The sequence below is a fragment of the Bufo bufo genome, chromosome 6, assembly GCF_905171765.1.
Source record: "Bufo bufo chromosome 6, aBufBuf1.1, whole genome shotgun sequence".
NCBI lineage: Eukaryota > Metazoa > Chordata > Amphibia > Anura > Bufonidae > Bufo > Bufo bufo.
This window is the reverse complement of record NC_053394.1, coordinates 415,775,227-415,801,225: the sequence shown is the minus strand read 5'-3', so window position 1 is coordinate 415,801,225 and position 25,999 is coordinate 415,775,227. Positions and strand designations below refer to the sequence as shown.

The 25,999-nt window shown below is 42.8% G+C and overlaps 1 protein-coding gene across 1 annotated transcript; it reads left to right on the top strand.

Moving 5' to 3' along the window:
• The first annotated feature begins 2,985 nt into the window (after positions 1–2,985).
• On the top strand, positions 2,986–25,999 carry GPR142 (G protein-coupled receptor 142). Its single transcript, XM_040436614.1, has 2 exons — positions 2,986–3,192; positions 25,125–25,999. The coding sequence occupies exons 1-2, from the start codon at positions 3,045–3,047 to the stop codon at positions 25,997–25,999; spliced, it is 1,023 nt and encodes a 340-aa protein (XP_040292548.1). The 5' UTR covers positions 2,986–3,044.

Genomic DNA, 25,999 nt, shown 5'->3' with positions numbered 1-25,999 from the left:
GAATGCACACGGATGTCATCTGTATTTTTTGCGGATCTGTTTTGTTGCGGACAGCAAAACACTGAAAAAGCCATACGGTCGTGTGCAATAGGCCTAATGCTTATGAAATTGTGTAGAAATCTAGGTCTCACTCGCCCTTTTCTGAAATTCGTATACCCACCTTTTCCTTGGTTTAACTTGATTGACATGTCTTTTTTTCAACCGTATTAACTACCTTTTCTCTGTCAAGAATTGGTTTATCACTATTGAAACAATCCATTTTTATTCATATTTTATACAAAGCTTGTGCTACAATATTTGTACTATGAGAGTGTTCTTTTTAGTTTGGTGTATATATCGTTAAATCGACACGTGTTTCACACACCAGTTGTGTGGTGGGCATGCTTTAACACTCCTAATGGTATTTTAGGGGTACAGTCATTCTGTAACATGCTATGACTAAGGATTTGTATATCTGAAACACGTAAGCTAAGTTATGCTACTATTGGATAGGTTTTCAGACTGGTTTTAATTTTTCTACAATAAAGAAGACGTTTTACTTGAAGTCACTGGGGTGCTAGATTTGGTTTCCTGATTATTATGGGTGGCTGCTGTGTGCCTGGCACTAAAAGTGGGCACAAATAGGGAACTGTGAGGCTGGCACTACTGTGAGGGCAATGTGTGGCTAATACTGTTATGGGGGCACTCCATGACTAACACTAGAAGGAGTGTGTGGTTGGCACTGCTGAGGGTATTGTGTAGCTAGCCCTATTAGGGGGGCAGTGTATGGCTGACACTATGGCTGGAGCAATAAATGTCTGGCACTGGGGAGCACTGTGTGGCTGGTGCTGTTTTGTGGCACTCCTATGGCTGGCACTAATAGGTGTTTGTGGTTGGCACTATTGGGGTTAATGTGTGGCTAGCACTATTATGGGGGCACTGTGTGGCTGACACTACTGGTGGAGCAATAAATGGCTAGCAATGGGGATCACTGTATGGCTGGCACAGATTTTTGGCACTCCTATGGCTGGCAATAATAGGTGTTTGTGGTTGGCACTATCGGGGTTAATGTGTGGCTAGAACTATTATGGGGGTACTGTGTGGCTGATTCTGTTGGTGGAACAATAAATGGCTAGCATTGGGGAGCATTGTGCAGCTGGCACTGTTTTGGGGCACTCTATGGCTGGCACTAATAGGTCTGTGGTTAGCACTACTGGGGGTAATGTATGGCTAGCACAAATATGGGGGCACTGTGTGGCTGGTAATGTGGCTAGCGCTGTTATGTGGGCACCGTATGGTATTCACTGCTGGGGGGGAGCTGTGTTGCTGGCTCTATTATGAGTATTACTGTGTGTCTTCCTTGGGGATGGGTGGCACTGTGTGACTGGTACTCTTATGGCACCTCTCTTACCCTCTAACCAGAAAAGGTTGTGCACTCCTCCACTTTCATTATAGCCCTGCTATAGGTTGGTTGGAAGGGAACTCCATGCAGCTCATACAGGCTCACTATTGGATTTGTGTTGCCTTTATCCGTGCATTTACAGGTGTAATTTGGCGGTAATCTTTATAGCGCTATCTTTAGTACTACTTTTACTCAAAAAAATTATTTTTACATTTAATTCCAGGGTTTAATGGACACAAGCCAATGGTGTAATCACTTCCCGTAGTGTGAAGATACCGTGAAACAGACGGGTGGTGGATGAAATGCAAACACTGTTAGGGCAACAAATGGGATTTTGCTCTCTATGAGTCTGATAAATGATAAGATACCTACTGCAGCAACCTAAAAGGGGTTTCCTGGTAATCTGAGATGTGGAAATACAGCTGGAAATACAGCTGGTGGGAAGCTGGGTCCCGGTCTTGGTCTAGGGGTGGTTGCTTATGTGCAGTCACTCTCCATTGAAGCAAAATATATTGGGTCTTAACATGAATGTCCCACCTTTAAAATTCTGACTATGAAGGAAATATGGAGTTCTGTATCAGAAAAACATAGTTTAGATTCTTACAAAGAGGTTTTATGAAATTAAAGGGGTTGTCGCATGAAGGGTATAATGACATCACAGGGTGGAGGACCCCTCTAGAAGCTCTTGTTCTGGTGGACTCAATCTATCCATGGCTTGGTTGACAAAGCTGTCATAGACTTTAATGAAGAAAGCTGCACAGCCACCTCTCCATCTGTGCCGCCTTGGCCTGCTGAGTTGGATGTCAGGGCTTCCCCGTTGAGGGTCCTAGGGATGGAGCTCCCTCCTATTAGACTAACTGCCCATGACTGATGTGCTATATGAATCTAACTGAGTTTTTTGTTTCCTATTTACAGCATAAGAAAAAAAATACTTCAAGATGTGACTGCAGATCTACAATAGTTCACATGGTAAGAAATCTAGTAAAGTCATCTTGAAGGTTGGTCTTGGAAAACACGTCCAAGTTCTTCTGCAGACTTTGCCTTTGTCACTTGCTATTATCTCTGGGGATCGAGAATACATGTGTTCTAAATGGGAAGGGAGTAAACCACTGACAGATTGTTATGGGAGTGGCTATGGCACCACTGTTTCAACCAACAGATTTCACTTTGGGCTTAACTAAGGTTGTTTTCCTGGTCTTCACTCTTTAACCCTTCTACAGGCATCTGAACTCCACTGCAGGGGAACCACTAGGCCACTACCTACTGGAGTAAGCTGCAACTGTACCACTGATTTCTTTTCCTTGGAAGAAAAGAATCTTGCATGGCAATTCAACACACATCCCCATATACATAAGACGGTTGAGTGGTTCTGCCAAGGTCAGTGGGTTTGGTTCTGACCCCAAACATTGTATGTGGTCATTTTCTTCCTATAGAACTAATTTGGGACCAATTGGAAAGTTAAATTCTTTGTCATTCCATAAATAGTGTATTTGATAACCAACCAGATATATGGGTATTATAACCCTGATACTAGAAGGAGGAGGTAGACTTTCTCCTCCATGTGTCATCTTGAGGCTAAGATATAATTCTAGTTATACATTTTATAGACAATGACCCCAACATCATCATCTTTCTCTCTCCAGAGCTGCACTTATGACGTCTCATGATGATTCCTTTACAAAATACCAGTGGAAACAAAACATCCTTGTTGGCAGTTGAAGAGGAAGGCCAAACATCAGACCCTTCCCCATGTGTTCTTGGTTATATACCAATTGTATACTACAGCATACTACTTGGCCTTGGCTTACCAGGTGAGTGAAGCACTAAGATACCTATACGCTAACACCTTTTACTCCATGGACATCAACTCATTGATGTCATTTCTGGGTCGAAGAGAGTTCTGCTGGTGGTTGTTGCAAACTGAGTAAACTAGAGGAAACCTACTTACCTAAACTTTCTAACAGCCGATGCCGCAGCCTAACCAGCCTTGTAGAAAGGTCTTGATCACCCAGAGCAAAAGACATGAAGGTGGTCACAGCCAACATCCCCAAACAGTGATGTAATCTTGTCCACTCATTGAATTCAACATGAGACTTCTGCAGTCTATTAAAGACATTGAGGTTTTGAGTGCAATCACATGGAGCACTGGTTGTATCTTCTAGACTCAAATCAAGCATTATCTTCTGTCATGTAGAAAATAAGATGGAGATTCCCTTTAGTATAGTCTAGTTAATTTGTCATCCCATTTTTCTTCCTTGTTCTACTTCCTTTTTCTTGTCGTTTCTTTCCTTTTCTTCTTTCTTTTTTTATTTCTTTATTATTCTTTATTTTTAATTTTCTTTGTTTTCACTTTCTTTTTTTCAGCTTTTTCTTCTATATCTTCTGTCTCTTTTGGTTCTTCTTTTCCCTCTCTTCTTTCATTCCCCTTTCTTTATTCCTTCTTTTTTCATATTTTTCTTCTTCTTTTCTAGGTCTTCCTTTTTATAAACTGCTTTCTTTACTTTCTTCTTCCTTTTCCATCTTTTCCTTCTTCTTCCTTTTTCTTTCTTATACTTTTCCAGAGTTGTAGCTAGGCTTTCCAGCACCCGGGGCAAGGATTCAGCATCCCGCCCCCCTACACTTCCCCCCCTCAACTCTAAACACACTCACTTACAACTCAAATTTACATAAAGACAGATAAGTTCAGTGGTGGACGTAGCACGTTGCGCCAAATTATTTTTACACTAAGCCACTCCTCTAACTCCGCTCGATGCATAACTATACCTACCCAGTCCCGCTTAGCTAATAAAATCTATCAAAGGATACATGGAGATACCAGTACACCTTACAATAAATTAAAGAATCAACTGGTCCTACCTAATCCAGGGTGTCGCTGGCGTGTTGGCGTGATGTCTGCTGGAACCTGAACAAGGTCCCTGTGGGGATAGAACAAAAAGAATAATCAATCACATAAGGAAGGGATGGTAACTGCCCCTGTGAAATCCCCAGCAGGGGGCTCTGTGCTGCCCTGGAAGACAGAGCCATCCCAATGTATAACAGGGTAATCTTGAGCATTGCTTTGCCCTTACTTGCTAACACACAGCACTAATGCCTACATTGTGCCCCCTCACAGTAGTTATGCCCACATTGAGCCCCCTCACAGTAGTTATGCCCACATCGTGTCCCCTCACAGAACTAATGCCCACATTGTGCCTCCTTTACATCAGAAATGCCCACATTGTGCCCCCTCACTACAGTTTTGCCCTCGTTAAGTTCCTTCACAGTAGCTGTGCCGACCTTTGTGTCCCTTCACAGTAGTTATGAATAGGGTTGCACCGGGTATCGAAGTATCGATACCCAATCAATACTTTTAGACCCGGATCGATACGATACTGAGTCTTACTAATTAATGATACTAGGCTGCGCTGCCTAGTATCAGTTAGAGAGCATGGCATGCGCCGCTCTCAGCGCGCGCCATGTTATCTTCACTAGCACAGTGGAGAATGAGGGAGTCCCTCCCTCCCCACTGTGACGCGGCCACCATTGCCACCAATGGGGAGATAGCAGGGAGGATGAGGGGAGGGACTGTGCCCACTGCTCCACCAATGATACTAATACTGGGGGGGAGGGAGGGCACACTGCGCCACCAATGGTTATAATTTATAATACTGGATGGGGCGCACTGCGTCACCAATGAATTTTGCGCACTGCGTCACCAATAATTAACACATGAATTCAAGTATAGGAGGCATCCTCAATAATAGGGCATGCGATCCGCCGAACCGCGCCAATTAACCCCTCAGGGGCGGGTGCCGGGTATGTGATAACGCCGCCGGCACCCGCTGCCTCGTATACTTGAATTAATGTGTTATTTACATTCATTGGTGACGCAGTGCACCCCACGCAGTATTATAAATTATAACCATTGATGGCGCAGTGCGCCCTCCCTCCCCATTATTAGTATCATTGGTGGCGCAGTGGCCACAGGCGCACCCCCCATTGCTATATTCATTGGTGGCAGTGGCCACAGGGTGCCCTCACCTCCTCTTCCTTGGCGGCAGTGGCCACAGGATCCCCTTACCTCCTCTTCATTGGTGGCAGTGGCAGTTCCGATAGGAGCCCCAGCAGTGAAATCGCGGGGCTCCGATCGGTTACCATGGCAGCCAGGATGCTACTTAAGCCCTGGCTGCCATGGTAATCTCCCTGCTGCTGTGTGTACTATGCTGTGTGTACTATGGAAAGTGTAAAGTCCTATTCACCCCAATAGATCTCTATTAGGGTGAATAGGACAAGGGTTCTAGCACTTAAGGGGGCTAATAGTTAGTAAATAAAAAGTTAAAAAAATGTTAAAAAAAATAAAAATACAAAAAGTTTAAATCGCCCCCTTTCCCAATTTTACATATAAAATTTACAAACAATTAAAAATAAACATATTACATATTGCCACGCTTGAAAAAATGTGAACTATTAAAATATTGAAAAAAAATATTTCCTGTGCGGTGAACGCCGTAACAGGAAAAAATATCTAAACCGCTTGATTTGCCATTTTTAGTCACCTTGTCCCCCCAAAAAATACGATAGGACTGTTCTATTATGGGCTGGACGTTCCATAAAATATGGAATGTACAGGGCTTTTTTGGTGTTTTATTTTTTTTGCGTGGTATCGAATGGTATCGAGTATCGCAATACTTTTTTATGGTATCGAATCAAATCAAAATGTTGGTATCGTGACAACCCTAGTTATGAACAACTTTGTGCCCCTCACAGTAGTTATGCCCACTAGGGTTGAGCGAATCAAAATGTTTTTAAATCTGCACGTGCCCCGGTTGTGTCCCCCCCCCCTCGCTACGCCCCTGCCTTCTTGCTTTTTCATCTTTATTTTTATTTCTTATCTACCCTTGTCTTCTTCAGCTTTAATCTTCTTCCTTTTTCTTTCTTATGTTCTTTTTTTTAGCCTTCTTACTTTTCCATCTTCTTCCTTTTTCTTATATATGTATTTCTTCTTTTCCCTTTTTTAATGTCTTTCCTTACCGTATTTTCTTTTACTTTTGTGTATCTTATCTTCCTTTTCCTTTCGTATCTTTCTTTTTCACCTTTTGATTTTCATCTTTTTCTTTCTTCTTCCTAATTCCTTCCTTTTCCCTTTTCTTCCCTTTCCTTCATTGTCTTTTTTCCTTATTCATCTTCTTCTTTTTCACCTTCTTCTTTTCTTGTCTTCCCTTTTCTTTTACAACCTCCTCCTTCATCTAAATATTTTCTTCTTTCTTTTTATTATTCTTTTTTCCTCTATTTTATTCTATTTTTTTCTTACCCTCATCTTATTCATCTTTTTTTTTTCTTCACTCTCTGCCTTTTTCCTTCTTTCATACTTCTCTTCTTTTTCTCAGTCTTTATATTTTTTAATTGCAATTTCTTTTTACCTTTTTCTTCTTCATCTTTCATTTTCTATCTTACTTTATAAATCAGCCTGCCATTATTTTGCATTGATAGTTTTACAGATTTTTGTGAAACTGAAACCACATCCTCCTGTGTACACGGTAAAGGTATAATTGACGATTAATTACATTCAGCTACATTGCCCCGGTAACAAGTGGCTGATTACGTGAGAACACCCACTAATTAGCACATTATTCCTAATTTCTTTAATGAATGCCTGTAAAATGTTTCAGAGTAAGGGACAGAATATAAGTGACACATTATTTGTCCATTTATACAGGAAGCATGGACCAAATGCTGCAGCTTTGTTAACCCCTTTAAGAGTGGCAATAAGGGGCACTTAACTTTCCATCTGAGCGCACAATGAGTGTAAGGTTCATACAAAGCTGCAGTAAGCACTCTGTACAATGCCTTGAACATACCCAACACATCAGGTGTATAAAGGTCAGATATATTTTATGCAACAGATAACATTATAACACATTAGAGTCTAATGGGGACATTTATCATTGCGTTGTGTGCTTGCACCACATTTCTGAAATGGGGCCCCTTAATAATTTGGCAGGAGTGCAATGTGGTTTACACCTATATGTGTAAAAGTACACCAGGGGGTTGCCTGGCATAAATTGCGACTTTTGCAAAAGTCGCACATAGTAATTGTGCCATAATCCAGGTCTAATCTCACTTTTAGCTCTTAAACATAGACCACTTTGAAGTAACCTGAGAGCTTCTAAAGCACAGACAGAAGAGAAATTAGCTCAGTCAGTGAAAAAAGGCGATAAGACATTCTTCAGATACATAAATGAAAAAAGGAAACTAAAACAAGGAATTACCAAATTAAAAACAAAAGAAGGAAGGTATATGGAAGAAGATAAAGAACTAGCTGACTGCCTCAATGAATACTTCTGTTCAGTTTTTACAAAGGAAAATGAAGGAAAAGGACCTCAGTTAGGAAAGAAGACTAATGAATCTTTTGATGCATGTGTCTTTACAGAGGAAGAGGTTCTAAGTCAGCTGTCTAAAATTAATACAAATAAGTCACAGGGGCCTAATGGGATACACCCAAAGCTATTAAAAGAGCCTAGTGGTGAACTAGCAAAACCATTAACAGATTTATTTAACCAATCACTGGTAACAGGAGTCGTCCCAGAAGATTGGAAATGAGCAAATGTTGTGCCCATTCACAAGAAAGGTAGTAGGGAGGAATCGGGAAACTATAGGCCAGTAAGCCTGACATCAATAGTGGGGAAATTAATGGAAACCATACTTAAGGAGAGGATTGTGGAACATCTAAAATCCCATGGATTGAAAGATGAAAAACAGCATGGGTTTACTTCAGGGAGATCATCTCAAACTAATCTTATTGATTTTTTTGATTGGGTGACAAAAATAATAGATGGAGGAGGTGCAGTAGACATCGCTTATCGAGACTTTAGTAAGGCTTTTGATACTGTCCCACATAGAAGGCTTATCAATAAATTGCAGTCTTTGGGCTTGGACTCCCATATTGTTGAATGGATTAGGCAGTGGCTGAGGGACAGACAACAGAGGGTTGTAGTCAATGGAGTATATTTAGACCAAGGTCTTGTTACCAGTGGGGTACCTGAGGGATCTGTTCTGGGACCCATATTGTTTAATATCTTTATCAGCGAAATTGCAGAAGGCCTCGATGGTAAGGTGTGTCTTTTTGCTGATGACACAAAGATTTGTAACAGGGTTGATGTTCCTGGAGGGATACACCAAATGGAAAAGGATTTACGAAAACTAGAGGAATGGTCAAAAATCTGGCAACTAAAATTTAATGTTGATAAGTGCAAGATAATGCACCTGGGGCATAAAAACCCAAGAGCAGAATATAAAATCACTGATACAGTCCTAACCTCAGTATCTGAGGAAAGGGATTTAGGGGTCATTATTTCAGAAGACTTAAAGGTAGGCAGACCATGTCATAGAGCAGCAGGAAATGCTAGCAGAATGCTTGGGTGTATAGGGAGAGGCATTACCAGTAGACAGAGGGAGGCGCTCATGCCGCTCTACAGAGCACTAGTGAGACCTCATTTGGAGTATTGTGCTCAGTACTAGAGGCCATATCTCCAGAAGGATATTGATACTTTGGAGAGAGTTCAGAGAAGAGCTTCTAAACTAGTACATGGATTGCAGGATAAAACTTACCAGGAAAGAGTAAAGGACCTTAAAGGGAGTCTGTCACCAACCTGACTGGTTTTAAACCGATCACATAGTTCAGTGGGACACAAAGACATGACACAGATGTTACCTTTGTTTAATTTTTCAGATCATCCAAATCGCCCAAAAAGTCATTTTTTATGATATGCTAATGAGCCTTCGCAAGTGCCCAGGGGCGGAGAGTTTGCTGAAAGTGCCCAAGTTCCCCCACCTCACGCGCGCCTAACTCCGCCCCTTAGTAAACTCCGGCCAGCCCTGTGGCTCTGTGACTTCATATATCCCTATAGGCCGTTCGCGCATCGCTGCCGGGCCCGTGCATGCGCAGTGATCTGCCCACAGTGGGAAGAGGCACAGAGATATGCAGTGCGCATGTGCCAGTTACTGGCGTAAAATCTGCGCATGCGCACTGCATATCTCTGTGCCTCTGCGATGCACGAACGGCCTATAGGGAAATATGATGTCACAGAGCCACACGGTTGGCCTGAGCTTACTGAGGGGCGGAGTTAGGCTCCAGTGAGGCGGGGGAACTTGGGCACTTTCTGCAAACTCTCCGCCCCCGGACACTTGCGACGGCTCATTAGCATATCATAAAAACGACTTTTGGGGCGATTTGAATGATCTGAAAAATTAAACAAAGGTAACATCTGTGTCATGTCTTTGTGTCCCACTGAACTATGTGATCGGTTTAAAACCGGTCAGGTTGGTGACAGACTCCCTTTAACATGTATAGCTTGGAAGAAAGACGAGACAGAGGGGATATGATAGAAACTGCTAAATACATAAAGGGAATCAACAAGGTAAAAGAGGAGCGAATATTTAAAAGAAGAAAAACTGCTACAAGGTTTAAAAGTAATATCAGGAAGTATTACTTTACTGAGAGAGTAGTGGATGCATGGAATAGCCTTCCTGCAGAAGTGGCAGCTGCAAATACAGTGAATGAGTTTAAGCATGCATGGGATAGGCATAAGGCTATCCTTCATATAAGATAGGGCCGGGGGCTATCCATAGTACTCAGTATATTGGGCAGACTAGATGGGCCAAATGGTTCTTATCTGCCGACACATTCTATGTTTCTATGTAACACCAAATGTTGCAAAATTTGACCAAATGATTGACAGAAAACGGTGCAATCACCTTGACTTGTGACTTTTTTAAACCACACAACTGGCATATCTGATTTGATAAATGTACGCCTAAGTACACAACTCTGCTGAAATAGGTATACAGGATTAAAAGAGAGGCAGCTACAATAACATTCCATTAGTCCAGGTCTACAGAATTCAGGAATTTTAGAAATGTGTGAACCACTGGAAGGATTCCTATAGTTTACCCTGTTCTCAGTTTCTCCTGCAGCCCCCTGATGATTCAATGTTAGTACAGATGGTGTACTGTCAATCATACAGGTGTAGTGTTTATGCCAGATCTATAATGTACAAATAGAATAATTACCATTGGCTCCTAATTGTAAGTCTGACTTTACATCTCCCTGCAGCCCATGATGGTTCAGTGTCTGTACAGACAATACTTTGTTAATTCCTAAAATGTAGTGTTTACCCCAAACACTGTATAATACAGGGAGTGCAGAATTATTAGGCAAATGAGTATTTTGACCACATCATCCTCTTTATGCATGTTGTCTTACTCCAAGCTGTATAGGCTCGAAAGCCTACTACCAATTAAGCATATTAGGTGATGTGCATCTCTGTAATGAGAAGGGGTGTGGTCTAATGACATCAACACCCTATATCAAGTGTGCATAATTATTAGGCAACTTCCTTTCCTTTGGCAAAATGGGTCAAAAGAAGGACTTGACAGGCTCAGAAAAGTCAAAAATAGTGAGATATCTTGCAGAGGGATGCAGCACTCTTAAAGTTGCAAAGCTTCTGAAGCGTGATCATCGAACAATCAAGCGTTTCATTCAAAATAGTCAACAGGGTCGCAAGAAGCGTGTGGAAAAACCAAGGCGCAAAATAACTGCCCATGAACTGAGAAAAGTCAAGCGTGCAGCTGCCAAGATGCCACTTGCCACCAGTTTGGCCATATTTCAGAGCTGCAACATCACTGGAGTGCCCAAAAGCACAAGGTGTGCAATACTCAGAGACATGGCCAAGGTAAGAAAGGCTGAAAGACGACCACCACTGAACAAGACACACAAGCTGAAACGTCAAGACTGGGCCAAGAAATATCTCAAGACTGATTTTTCTAAGGTTTTATGGACTGATGAAATGAGAGTGAGTCTTGATGGGCCAGATGGATGGGCCCGTGGCTGGATTGGTAAAGGGCAGAGAGCTCCAGTCCGACTCAGACGCCAGCAAGGTGGAGGTGGAGTACTGGTTTGGGCTGGTATCATCAAAGATGAGCTTGTGGGGCCTTTTCGGGTTGAGGATGGAGTCAAGCTCAACTCCCAGTCCTACTGCCAGTTTCTGGAAGACACCTTCTTCAAGCAGTGGTACAGGAAGAAGTCTGCATCCTTCAAGAAAAACATGATTTTCATGCAGGACAATGCTCCATCACACGCGTCCAAGTACTCCACAGCGTGGCTGGCAAGAAAGGGTATAAAAGAAGAAAATCTAATGACATGGCCTCCTTGTTCACCTGATCTGAACCCCATTGAGAACCTGTGGTCCATCATCAAATGTGAGATTTACAAGGAGGGAAAACAGTACACCTCTCTGAACAGTGTCTGGGAGGCTGTGGTTGCTGCTGCACGCAATGTTGATGGTGAACAGATCAAAACACTGACAGAATCCCTGAATGGCAGGCTTTTGAGTGTCCTTGCAAAGAAAGGTGGCTATATTGGTCACTGAATTGTTTTTGAATGTCAGAAATGTATATTTGTGAATGTTGAGATGTTATATTGGTTTCACTGGTAAAAATAAATAATTGAAATGGGTATATATTTGTTTTTTGTTAAGTTGCCTAATAATTATGCACAGTAATAGTCACCTGCACACACAGATATCCCCCTAAAATAGCTAAAACTAAAAACAAACTAAAAACTACTTCCAAAAATATTCAGCTTTGATATTAATGAGTTTTTTGGGTTCATTGAGAACATGGTTGTTGTTCAATAATAAAATTAATCCTCAAAAATACAACTTGCCTAATAATTCAGCACTCCCTGTATATAGTATACCTACTTTTGGATCTATATTGTAGGTTTAGTTCTCATCCTGAGTGCTGACATCTTGTCTATTTGCAGCCCCTAATGGTTCAGTTTCTCAGATGGTTATATTTTCATCCTTAGCTTGGAGCTTTCTTTTTGCAGCCCCTGATGGTTCAGTTACTCTACAGATGGTGCGCTGTTGATTTGACAGGTGTGGTGTTTATGCCAGGCATTGTACTCCACATTTAGTATTACTACCTTTTTATGTTATAGTCTAATTCTTAGCTTGGACCTTTCGGGTTTGCAGCCCCTGATGGTTCAGTATCTGTACAGATAGAGCTCTGCTGATTCAAGAGATGTAATGTTTGTCATAGACTGTGATGCACATATAATACAACTAGTTTTGGCTGTTAACTGTACGCGTGCAATTGCCATCTCACTTCTCCCTGCATCCTCTGATGATTCAGTGTCTCTACAGATTGTGCTATGTTGACTTGACAGGTACAGTGTCTGTGCCACATACAGTAGAATATTCTACTGCACTGCACTATGAGTAAATCTACTTTCAGGGCAATAGTGAAGATTCAGTTCTCATCTATAAGTGCAGTCAGAATTCTGCAGGGTTTTTTTCTTAGCTCCGGCCTCACATGTCTCTGCAGCCCCTAAAAGTTGATTATCTGTACATATTATGCTTCATTGTTTATGGCAGGTGCTGCATGGTGGGATAGACAGTATATCTACGTTGGGTGCATGTTCAGTACTTCTCATCCATAGCTCCGTTAAGGATTCTGAAGTGTTTTCATAGCTCTGGCTTCCCATCTCCCTGCAGTCCTTAAAGGGGTTGTCCGGGATCGGGGACTTTGGTTTAAGTGGACCCCAGACACCTAAACAGTCCATACATGCATGCCCTACCTTTATATGCATTTTCTGATGCCCCTTTTTCACATCTGAAAAATCGGAGCAGGAAGTGAAGATTTTCTCAAAGTGAGTGACGCACCGGGCCCCTTTGTGGAGAACGAAGCCTCTTCTTCCGCTTCGCAAGGAGCCCGATGATGTCACCGCCAGCCACACTCATTATACAGAGCTCACGGAGGGAGGTAACTAGGCGGCAACACACAGCGCTAAGCCCCGCCCCTCTGGTCCGGTGACGTCACCGGCACAGAAGCTAATTATGCAGAGCACATTGAGTGCGTGTTAGAAGGGAGGGACTGAGCGTGCAGGCGTAAGATCAGGCGGGTTTAGGGGCGTAACTAAGAAGGGGGAGGGATATGTGCAGCAGGAGGAGGAATGTCAATGAGGGGGGCGGATGCACGGAGGAGTTGTTAGCAATATGATGGACAGCTCAAACAACGCGATGCTGAGCTGCGCTAGGACCCACAAGGCAGTGCGGCAGGAAGTTACCGCACATGTAAACAATCATTAGGGGAACGTCGGAGCCCTGGAGAAGTGGTAAAAATACATAAAAACATCATGGGGGACCTTGAATCAGCTATTTCTTCTTCGTCCTACAGCAGCACAGAAGGGATATTTCCCGTCCCCGTCACTCTATCATAGGACCGCCCACCTAGAAAAATCTAACAATTAAACAATTAACAGAATTGGCAATACCGTAGGCACTCTATATAAGACGTCAAGGCACTGCATCCATTGTGTTTTTTCTAGTCCTTACTCTAGCAGGTGATTGCTCTCACCTTGCTGCCCACCTGGAAAGGACTTGAGCCTTGCGTTGTTCAGGCTCCGTCGGTCTGGCTAGTGGTTTCCTAGCCCAGACCTACTATAGTGTATGGTGGCTGTTGCCTACCAGTGCGTTTGCCTGGTAATACCTGTAGTAGGTCGCCGGTCTGTGTCCAGTGCGTTTGCCTGGCTGACCTGGTTCCCGGTTTTCAGACGGTTACAGCCGGGTAAGTATTAGGCTGTCTGCCGGCGTTGCCTGGCTCATGTCTGATGTATGAACACTCCGGGTGAGTTCAAGAAGGGTTAATTACCTCTTCTATGCGCTGCGGTCTCTGTGGTATAGGCGCGCGCGCGCGCACACCTCCCCTTATGCCTAGCCCTCGTTCCTCTGGTCCTGTGACGTCATCACGTTGGCGGCGTGTCTAGGCATTGGGGGCGTGTCTAGGCGTTGGGGGCGTGTCTAGGGCGGCAAATTCAAACTTGGTTCCTATTTAGAGACTCAGAAGCTGTGTGCACTTTCCTGCTGTGCGAGGCAGCTGAGTTCTGAGTCTCTAAAGGTATTATTAAGGGTGTTGCTGCCCTGTCTGCCTCCCTTATGCATTATAGATGTACATCTAATAAATTCATTTTTTTTTAGATGTCGAGCCGGAAGAGCCATAAAAAGATAAAGCACCGTGTTTGTGCAGGTTGTAGATTGTCGCTTCCAGATGATTTACATGATGACATCTGTGATCTCTGTGCAGAGAAGTTACGCACGCCTGTTCCGCAGCCCGCAAGATCTAAGCTATGCATCACTTGTCTACAGCCCTTATCACCAGAAGCGACATCCAATATCTGTATGGATTGTACCCCACAGGACCCGTTAGCAGAAGAAGCAAAAAAAAATTTTTTTCCTGGTTCAGAGAAAATATGCAGAATTTGGCTTCTACTTCTGGCAGCAAAAAAAGCCATCATCATCATCATTCAGATGACATGTCTCAATCATCAGCTATTGTCTCTCAATCTGACCTATCTTCGGATTCAGATACAGGTAGTGAAGAATTTTTCCTATTGAAAAAGGATTCAGCAGAAAAGCTCGTCAGACGCGTAAAGCGTTGTCTGGAAACTAATGAGGAAGAAGATTTGGTACAGGATAAGGGTAACCTGTATTACTTCTCTAAGAAGAAATCCAGAGTTCTCCCTGCGCATCCGGTTTTAAAAACCATCATGGAAAGGGAATGGAAAAGGCCCGATAAACGCCTGGACTTAGGACCTCGCTTCAAGTCTCTATACAAGTTAGACCCGGCGGCATCAGAGGAATGGGAATTACCATCTAAAGTTGACCCAGCCATTGCACGTCTGTCCAAAAGATCTTTTTTTCCATCAGACGATTCGTCTCTGTTAAAAGATCCTATGGATCGGAAAGCTGACACCTTCCTAAAGAGATCTCATTGCAACCTGGCTTCTCTGCAGAAGGCAGCTATGTCCTCAGTGCCTGTGGCAAGAGCGTTAAGAGTCTGGCTCAGCGAACTAACCAGAGACATCCAAGAGGGGGTACCAAGGCATGAACTGCTGGATCAAGTATCGACCCTTAAGACGCCTGCGGAATTCCTTTGTGATTTTCCGCTTGATGTCATAAAGATCTCAGCCAAGAACATGGCTTTAGCGAATTCCACAAGAAGATCGATCTGGTTAAAACCTTGGACGGGAGACGCTTCCTCTAAATCCAACTTTTGCGCTCTCCCATTTGAACCGGGAAAAATTAATAGGATCCCAGTTGGATAAGATCCTGGAAGAAAATAAAAAGGAGAAGACTTTAGCTTTTCCGCAAACTTTCAGGCCCAGGTCTACCAGATTTTGTACGCAGAGGGGAAGATCTTCCTTTCAGGGTCGTAATAGACAGGAGCAAGGGAGGAAGTTTCGCCCCCGCTACCAGGACAAGGGAAAGAAGAAACCCTCTGAAGCCCCTGCCTCCAATTCAAAGTTCTGACGTCAAGCCTGCCCTCACTGTAGGCGCAAGGTTAAGAAGCTTTTATTTAAAATGGGAGAGTGTCACTTCAGACAATTGGGTTCGGAATATCATCAAGAACGGTTATTCATTCGAGTTCATTCATCTTCCAAGGGAAAGGTTCCTGTTAAACAACACAGAGGATCCAAGAATCATGCCTCTTCTTCAGGAGTTCCTACAGATGAATGCTCTGGAGAGAGTTCCAGAGGAGGAAGTATATTCAGGGGTCTATTCAAGAGTGTTTCCCGTTCCGAAACCAGACGGCAGGTGGCGCCTCATCATAGATTTAAGGTTTCTAAACAACCATTTAAAGAAGGTAAAATTCAAGATGGACAACATAAGATCTGTCCTGAGCATCCTGCAACCTGGGGAGGTTATGGCATCCATAGATCTGAAAGATGCATACCTTCATATACCTATCCACAAAGAATCGAGGAGATTTCTCAGGGTGGCGGTCAAGACTCTAGGTCAGATTTGGCACTATCAGTTCAGGGCTCTTCCCTTCGGGCTATCTCCGGCACCTCATATCTTTACGAAGGTGGTGGTCGTCCTTATTGCAGCTCGGAGGGTTCAAGGTCTAATGATAGTGCCATATCTGGACGACTGGTTGCTTATTGCAGCTTCCAAGGAGGCTCTGAGATCGGATCTTCACACTGCTCTGAATCTACTTCAGCAAGTCGGGTTCATTGTCAACCAAAAGAAGTCGCAGCTGGTCCCCACTACGAGAATCCAGTTCCTGGGTCTTTTGTTAGACTCAGAAGTAATGAAAGTATTTCTTCCTCCTCTCAAAGTGGCTCAGATCGTTCACAGAATTCAGTTGTTGATCTCTACAACGAAGATATCCATCCGTTCGGCGATGAGTACCCTCGGGTTATTGACAGCTGCTATAGAGGCGGTGCCATGGGCGAAGGCTCATATCAGAGACCTGCAAAGAGAGATTCTCCACTGTTGGGACAAGAATCCCAAATCCCTAACCACTATGATGAAGATATCATATGCAACACGCAGAGGGCTGCTTTGGTGGACAAGAGAAGAAAATCTGGAAAAAGGAAGAGATTTCCGAGTCGTTCAAAGAGTAGTGATAACCACAGATGCTTCCCGCATAGGTTGGGGTGCGCACATGGGAGATCGGTGGATTCAAGGGGAATGGCCCTCAACCATAATGAGGCAATCCTCAAACTTCAGGGAATTGAAAGCCATTCAGCTAGCCCTGCAGCATTTCGAACCTTATCTCTACCACAGAGCAGTTCTCCTGCAGACAGACAACGCAACAGCGGCATATTATGTAAACAAACAGGGGGGAACGCGTTGTCTCTCTCTACAGTCCATTTGCGACAGCCTAGTGGCAGTTCACATCAAGGGCTCCGAGAATATCAGAACAGATCGACTCAGTCGACAGAAGGTGTGCCCAGGAGAATGGGAATTGAACCCGAAATATTTCGCCCAAGTAGTGGAGAAATGGGGTCGTCCAGAATGGGATCTGTTTGCAACGAGGAAGAACAAGAAAGCCCTGAAGTTTTGTTCTCTCAGGAGAGCGGACAGACCCGACTGTCTGGATGCCTTCTCTCTGAATTGGAGCCACAAGTTTGTCTACCTGTTTCCTCCCATACCAATATTACCTCAGATCATACCGAAACTCCTCTCAGAAGCACCGGAAGCAATACTAATAGCTCCCTATTGGCCCCGCAGGGCTTGGTTTTCTGTCGTATCTCAACTTTCGAAAAACGATCACTGGACTTTGCCTCTGTACCCGGATCTTCTTCTACAAGAAGACCTTTACCATCCTCAACTGAACAAGTTGCATTTAACCGTTTGGCACCTGAAAGGGAAAGATTAAAAGAGAAAGGCCTTTCAGATGAGGTCATTTCTACTTTACTGTCCTCCAGAAAGCAGTCTACTATTGCAGTTTATAACAGATTATAGAGAAAGTTTTCTTCCTGGTTGCAGGAAAAAGAGTTACTAGTCTCTACCAACTCCATTTTGCAATTCCTGCAAGAGGGACACGAAAAGGGCCTAAAGCCTAATACATTAAGAGTCCACATGACAGCCATTAATGCTTGGACAGATGGACAATATGCAGGTGACGCTTTAATAGCCAGGTATTTCAGAGCGTTGAAAAAGTTGAGGCCTTCTGTGAGACCACCTATGCCCATCTGGGAATTATCACTGGTTCTAAATAGACTTACAGGTCCTCCCTTTGAACCTATTGCCGAAGTGGATCTTAGCTGGTTATCCTATAAAATCCTTTTTCTCATTGCCATTACTTGCGCAAAGAGGCTAGGGGAGTTGCAGGCTTTGTCCTCCAGAGAGCCATATTTGAAAATTTTGCCAAATGGTGTCAGACTAAGAACCATGCCTTCATTTAGACCAAAGATTGTGTCTTCAACTAACATCAATAGAGAATCTGTTCTTCCAGTATTCTACCCTGATCCTAAGTCAGATGAGGAAATGAGACTCCATACTCTGGACATTCGTAGAGCATTAATTTGCTATCTTGAAAGGCTGAGAGATTTCCGGAAGGAAGAAAATTTATTCATTTTATTCTCTGGTCCGAGGAAGGGTATGAAAGCCTCAAAAGACACTCTGGGTCGTTGGATTAAAACAACCATCTCGGAGGCCTACATTTTGGATGGTAAAGAACCGCCTCGGCCGTTGAGGGCTCACTATACGAGAGCAACTTCTACATCTTGGGCCGAAAGACAGCAGGTTGATCTCCTAGACATCTGCAATGCAGCTTCCTGGACTTCATCCTCTACGTTTGTTCATCACTACAGGCTCAGCAATGGACCCGAGAACTCAGCCTTCAGCACAGCAGTTTTGTCAGCAGTAAAAGAAAGCTTTCCCCCCTTTAATTTCTATGTTATATCCCTTCTGTGCTGCTGTAGGACGAAGAAGAAAGTTGGAATTTTACTTACGTAATTATACTTTCTTCGAGTCCGAAGGCAGCACACTAACCCTCCCAATAAATTTTACTTGCATGAGTTGGTCTACGTTATTACACAATGGATGCAGTGCCTTGACGTCTTATATAGAGTGCCTACGGTATTGCCAATTCTGTTAATTGTTTAATTGTTAGATTTTTCTAGGTGGGCGGTCCTATGATAGAGTGACGGGGACGGGAAATATCCCTTCTGTGCTGCCTTCGGACTTGAAGAAAGTATAATTACGTAAGTAAAATTCCAACTATATGGTGAGATAACATGTTTTTTTAAATAATTTTAATCCCGGACAACCCCTTTAATGGTTTAGTGTCTTTACAGATGTTTTATTGAATATGTTGTACATTGCTTTATAGAGCTACTAATAAAACCCGAAAACACAAAATGAATCAGTTGGAATCCTTACAAATTTTTGGAAGTGCCAGTGATGACGCTGTTATAGGTCCATAGTGATATTTGCTGTCCCTGTGACCACTACAGTTCTGCAGCATATACACAAACTGTATCTTCTGTCCATCATGTTAGCAGACATCTTCATGCATCTTGAAGCTGTTCTCAAGAGCGCTAATCTGCTTAGAGTAAGTATAAGAACAGCACAAGCCTTTGGCGGTGTGATCCAAGACCAGACTTTATTGGCTTGTTACGATGCGTAACCAGCACTCGAAGCGCTTCTTGCTAATTCAGTTTATTCCTGTAATGCAGTTACTTGATGCAGCACCGACAGCTGTCCTATAAATTACATACATTGGCCGTGACACATGGGGTGCATATCTCTGCCCTCAAGCAAGTGTAAAAGGGAACATATAACCTACTGATAACTGGAATTGTTTTTCTATGCATTTCCTATAATCTATTTGCATGAGTCATTCTGCACATGAATACCATTACTCTTCAAGCATGCGATGGCTGAGCTATGAAAAATAGACCGTAAACTAAATCTGGTACTTTAAAGGGTCGGTAAAGAATTTCCAGTGTGCATAGGAGTTTGCATTTCTAGCTAATAGGATTGATGTTGGATGTTAGGTGGCTGTTGCCCAGGGCGGATTGGCCATAGACCTTACAGAGAAATTTCCTGGTGGGCCGATGCTCAGGGGGCCACCTAAGTCCTCCTCACGGCCGATCAGTGGAAATTTTTGGGGATGTATTTTGTGCTGCTGGCGGAAGTATTTTGTGATGGACAATATGCCTCTTGAATGGTTTTATAGTTGCAACTTCATATCCCTAGTTACGATAATGGCCCTTTTAGGATCAGAATAATTATCAGGGATGAACGTTTGTACAAATACTCACTAATTGCTTCATGTAAAGGTGCCACCAGTCACCCAATAAACTAGAGAAATATTAACCTGTCCGGGGATCGTTTATCCCCACATAGAGTGCTGGATGTGAATGCAGCTGAAGGAGTGGGCAATGATGGAGAACGAACCTGTGCATTGGCCCATGTAAAGGAGCCCTATAAAATGCAGATCTGGAGAACCAAGTTCTGAGCTAACCAATTAAATGCACTGTAGAGAAAAGAAACAGACAGAACAAGCGGTGCCTGTATAGTGTCAAGCTATGCCCAGATACAGTGCCTTACAGCAAGTTGCTCAGCAGCACAGAGCGCTCAGAACAGTACGGCGTGGAAACCTCTCAGAGACAGTCACTGAAAACTGCATTGAAAAATGGTCTTCTAGAGAGTAGGACTTTTGAAGAGCTTTTAAGGCTATGTGCCACTTTAGGGGCAATTTTTTTAATTATTGCATTCTACTGTGAGCTGAAAATCTATTTTGAAATTATATCTGTAAAGAATAAATCAAGGCAACTGGACTTACTGTAGATTTCTTGAAAACGTTTCACTCGTTCTTCCAACGAGCTTTCTCAATTCTGAGTGACTGTACAAGAATTCTCTGGGAATAAATATGTAACTGAATCAACATCTGGTAATTATACCCAGCATGGGGTCAAAGGTGTTGATTCCATTATCCTAATTGGAGTCAGTAGGTGATAATGACCTCCCAGAAAAGGATCTTTATTACAAATATGGAGCACTTTTTTCTGTACAGGGTTGAGATGCTCTAATAGAGGGATCTGAATTTTCTCTCTGTTCCAATCTAACGGGCTCATTGTCTTTGCTCTCTGACATTATAAGCACTCATTATAGCTCAATTCTTACCTTGCTGATAAGAATGTGGCTTACAGCTGTATTACACCAACAGATTACCAGGTCAGATTACCGTTTACACACACAGATATTTTGTTATACATACCAACTATTGGTCTGATCAGACAGAAATTGGTAAAATAATCTGTTGTTGCAATACAGCCCTTAAACAAGTGTTTGTGACCTTAGTAAATTAGAGATAAGTTTATTAGATGACAGGCACAAAGTGAAAGTAAAAACTACCATTCACAAACCTAGAAAAACAGTTACTGTTTGTGACAGAACGACTCAATATTTTTAATAAAGACCAATTGAAAAAAAATATTTTTACCCCAAAATGAGTAAAATGTAATCATGTACATAGCCTTTAACTGTACATATAGTGCCCAGATAATGTCTTACAGTGCCCAGATAAACAGTGTCATTTCTTGCATGGTCGGAGACACTTCACATCCAAATAAATAGCTCTATTTTAGTAGCCATTTAAAGGGCATCTTGTACCTATGACACTGGCTGACCTGTTACATGTGTGCTTGGCAGCTGAAGGCATCTGTGTTGGCCCCATGTTTATATGTGCCCACATTACTGAGAAAAATTATGTTTTAATACATGCAAATTAGCATCTAGGAGCAACCAGGGTGTTACCATTACACCTAGAGGCTCTGCTCTCTCTGCAACTGTCAGGCATTATGACGTTTTCCCTGCCTGACCCTGTCAATCAAGGTGGAGAGGGCCAAGATCACTGATGGCCATGATCACTGATGTACAGCAGTGGCCAAAATGGCCACTGCTGCTTACTTAACGATGCAGCCTCTTTGATATAAAGGTTGATGGGGTCCCAGTGGTCAGACCCCATCTATGGTAAATCTTAGCTCAATACTACCACTAATAATGGCAGTAATAATGCCCATGCCTTCTCTAATTGTGCTAGTGAAGAGTAGAAATATGGCAACTGCCATGAGCTCCACCACTGGTTTTCATCAGCATTCATGATTACTCATGACCTCCATAATAGGTGGACACGGGTCTTATAAATGTAATTTTTCATCAATAAGCGGTAGGAAGCGTTGCCCTTCAAAAGGGCCCTAATGTGTGCACGATTTAGCAAGTCTGTACAAATGTTCTGAAGCTGTTTGCCATCTTTACATAGGCACCTGGTCTTGGACATTGGTTATCACTGTGCGTATTTACTTTACGAAACGTCCAAACTGGCCCATAGCTTTATCTCCATAGTGAATAGGTGCAGACGTGACAATGATCACAGTGCCGACAGATGCCATGTGTTACTTCAGTGTTCCAAAGTGACAATGGTGGACAGGAGGAAATGAATGAGTCTAGGAGTTAATGCTTGGACACAGTAATACATCGCCTGACTAGGAGACTGTACCAACAGAAGAAAATGTAGAATTTTTCTCCATGGACAATATAAATTATAATCTATGACTGAGCCACGAGATGGTCATATTCTAGAGTTTAGTAAATATGAAGCTACTAGATAAAGAGTTGCCATCTCAGTTCCAACCCATTTTCCTAGAGGGGTGAATAATCTTCATTAAAGAATCATTCCTATCCAGGGTGCAACGGACCTCTAAGGGGGCAGAATTACGTTTCTTTTGAGCTGCTGTAAGGCTAGGGCTACACGGCAATATGTTTCGTGCGACAATATTTCGCACGACAAGAAAGGTACAACTACTTTGCCACTTGTCGCACAACATTTATGTCACACTAATGTCTGGCTCAACATTTTTTTGCGACAAGAAGTCGAGTGACACTTGCTGCTGTATATCCCTAGCCTATGGGGGCAAAATAACGGGAACACCCTAGGCCATGTTTTATGCCCACAAGACCAAGATCATTTTGTGGAACCAAACATGGATCACAATTGGAATCAATTGAAATCAACGTATATCACCATAGGGTTCAACTTTAAACCAAACATAGATCAGCATAGGGTTCCACAGAAATCATCTTAGATCACCATAGGCTTCCACTGATCAGAAATTAGATTACCATAATGCCTCACGTTAGATCGCCATAGAGTTCCATGGAAATTATTTAAGATCATCCTAGAGGTCCACTTATTAAAACTTAGATCGCCATAGTGTTCCACAAAAATTACTTTACATCACCATTGCATTCCACTTAGCATAGCATAAGCTTAGATCACCATAAGGATCTACTTAACACAACTTTGATAACCATTCTACTCTAGTGTACCAAACTTAAATCATTACAAGGCTCCACTGAATTTAGATCATCATAGGGTTTCACTTAAATCAAACTTAGATCACCATAGAGACTCAGTGATCCACATTTTGATCATCTTAGGGTTGCACTGAACTGAAGTTAGATCATCAAGGGGTTTCCCACGAGGAACCGATCAGATCATGTTGTAGTAATCCTGTGATTTTACCACTACCACATGTCACTGTGTAGCCCCAAGACAATCCACACTATTTTTCATTCCAGGGCCTATATTGCCCACAGGGTACACAACAGCACCATAACTGTCCACCGGCTGCCTCTGGTGGTGGTTTTGGAATAAAACAAACCATGCTTTTCTATCCTGGACATCCTCTTTAAGCTCCTTTAGGATGCTTCTTCGGACAGAGTTGTTCCTGAGAGTTGACCCCTACATAGGTTTGAGGAACAACTACAGAAGTTACCTTTACACTACAGGGAGTGCAGAATTATTAGGCAAGTTGTATTTTTGAGGATTAATTTTATTATTGAACAACAACCATGTTCTCAATGAACCCAAAAAACTCATTAATATCAAAGCTGAATATTTTTGGAAGTAGTTTTTAGTTTGTTTTTAGTTTTAGCTATTTTAGGGGGATATCTGTGTGTGCAGGTGACTATTACTGTGCATAATTATTAGGCAACTTAACAAAAAACAAATATATACCCATTTCAATTATTTATTTTTACCAGTGAAACCAATATAACATCTCAACATTCACAAATATACATTTCTGACATTCAAAAACAAAACAAAAACAAATCAGTGACTAATATAGCCACCTTTCTTTGCAAGGACACTCAAAAGCCTGCCATCCATGGATTCTGTCAGTGTTTTGATCTGTTCACCATCAACATTTCGTGCAGCAGCAACCACAGCCTCCCAGACACTGTTCAGAGAGGTGTACTGTTTTCCCTCCTTGTAAATCTCACATTTGATGATGGACCACAGGTTCTCAATGGGGTTCAGATCAGGTGAACAAGGAGGCCATGTCATTAGATTTTCTTCTTTTATACCCTTTCTTGCCAGCCACGCTGTGGAGTACTTGGACGCGTGTGATGGAGCATTGTCCTGCATGAAAATCATGTTTTTCTTGAAGGATGCAGACTTCTTCCTGTACCACTGCTTGAAGAAGGTGTCTTCCAGAAACTAGCAGTAGGACTGGGAGTTGAGCTTGACTCCATCCTCAACCCGAAAAGGCCCCACAAGCTCATCTTTGATGATACCAGCCCAAACCAGTACTCCACCTCCACCTTGCTGGCGTCTGAGTCGGACTGGAGCTCTCTGCCCTTTACCAATCCAGCCACGGGCCCATCCATCTGGCCCATCAAGACTCACTCTCATTTCATCAGTCCATAAAACCTTAGAAAAATCAGTCTTGAGATATTTCTTGGCCCAGTCTTGACGTTTCAGCTTGTGTGTCTTGTTCAGTGGTGGTCGTCTTTCAGCCTTTCTTACCTTGGCCATGTCTCTGAGTATTGCACACCTTGTGCTTTTGGGCACTCCAGTGATGTTGCAGCTCTGAAATATGGCCAAACTGGTGGCAAGTGGTATCTTGGCAGCTGCAAGCTTGACTTTTCTCAGTTCATGGGCAGTTATTTTGCGCCTTGGTTTTTCCACACGCTTCTTGCGACCCTGTTGACTATTTTGAATGAAACGCTTGATTGTTCGATGATCACGCTTCAGAAGCTTTGCAATTTTAAGAGTGCTGCATCCCTCTGCAAGATATCTCACTATTTTTGACTTTTCTGAGCCTGTCAAGTCCTTCTTTTGACCCATTTTGCCAAAGGAAAGGAAGTTGCCTAATAATTATGCACACCTGATATAGGGTGTTGATGTCATTAGACCACACCCCTTCTCATTACAGAGATGCACATCACCTAATATGCTTAATTGGTAGTAGGCTTTCGAGCCTATACAGCTTGGAGTAAGACAACATGCATAAAGAGGATGATGTGGTCAAAATACTCATTTGCCTAATAATTCTGCACGCAGTGTATATGTAGAAAAATTAGAATTTTTTCCTGATTGCCATGTTCTTCTCTTTCAACAGTGAACATCTTAACAGCCGTGGCTCTCTCAAAGCTGGCATTCAGGACCAAGAAATCCTCCTACTTCTACCTCCTGGCCCTTACCACTTCTGACATCTTGACTGAGATTTTTATCATCTTTGTAGGCTTCATTCTTCAGAACGCCATCCTCCATCGCAAGGTGCCGAATGCTTTCATCCATATGGTCAGTGTCCTAGAGTTCTCATCCAACCATGCCTCCATCTGGATCACCGTCATCCTAACAATGGACCGATATGTAGCCTTGTGTCTACCTTTACAATACCGCTCTCTTTCCTACCCAGAACGTACACGTAGGATTATCATGTGTGTGTTTCTGGCATCGTTTGTGACTGGCATCCCTTTCTACTGGTGGAGTGATGTTTGGAGGGACCCTCGAACACCAGGTTTGCTGGACCGTGTACTCAAATGGGTCCATTGCTTTATAATTTATTTTATTCCTTGCACCTTCTTCTTTGTCATCAACTCCATCATCATTCTTAGGCTTAGAAAGAATTCTGTGACAAAGAAGTACAAGCTTCGAATAGAAAAGACCACAGCCATACTCATAGGCATCACAACTGTATTTGCTGTGCTATGGGCTCCCCGGACCATTGTCATAATCATTCACATGTATTTATCCTCAGTCCACAAGGACTGGAGGGTTCACTTAGCTATGGACATTGGAAACATGTTGGCTTTACTTAACACCGCAGTCAATTTCTTCCTGTATTGCTTTGTAAGTAAGAGATTTCGGGATATGGTGAAGGAAATTCTTGGAATTCAGAAACCCTGCCGCACAACCGAGGGAAAGAAAAGCCAAAGTGACTTTTCTGACTCTTTGAAGCCCATGGAGATTCCACAAGCAACAACAATATGA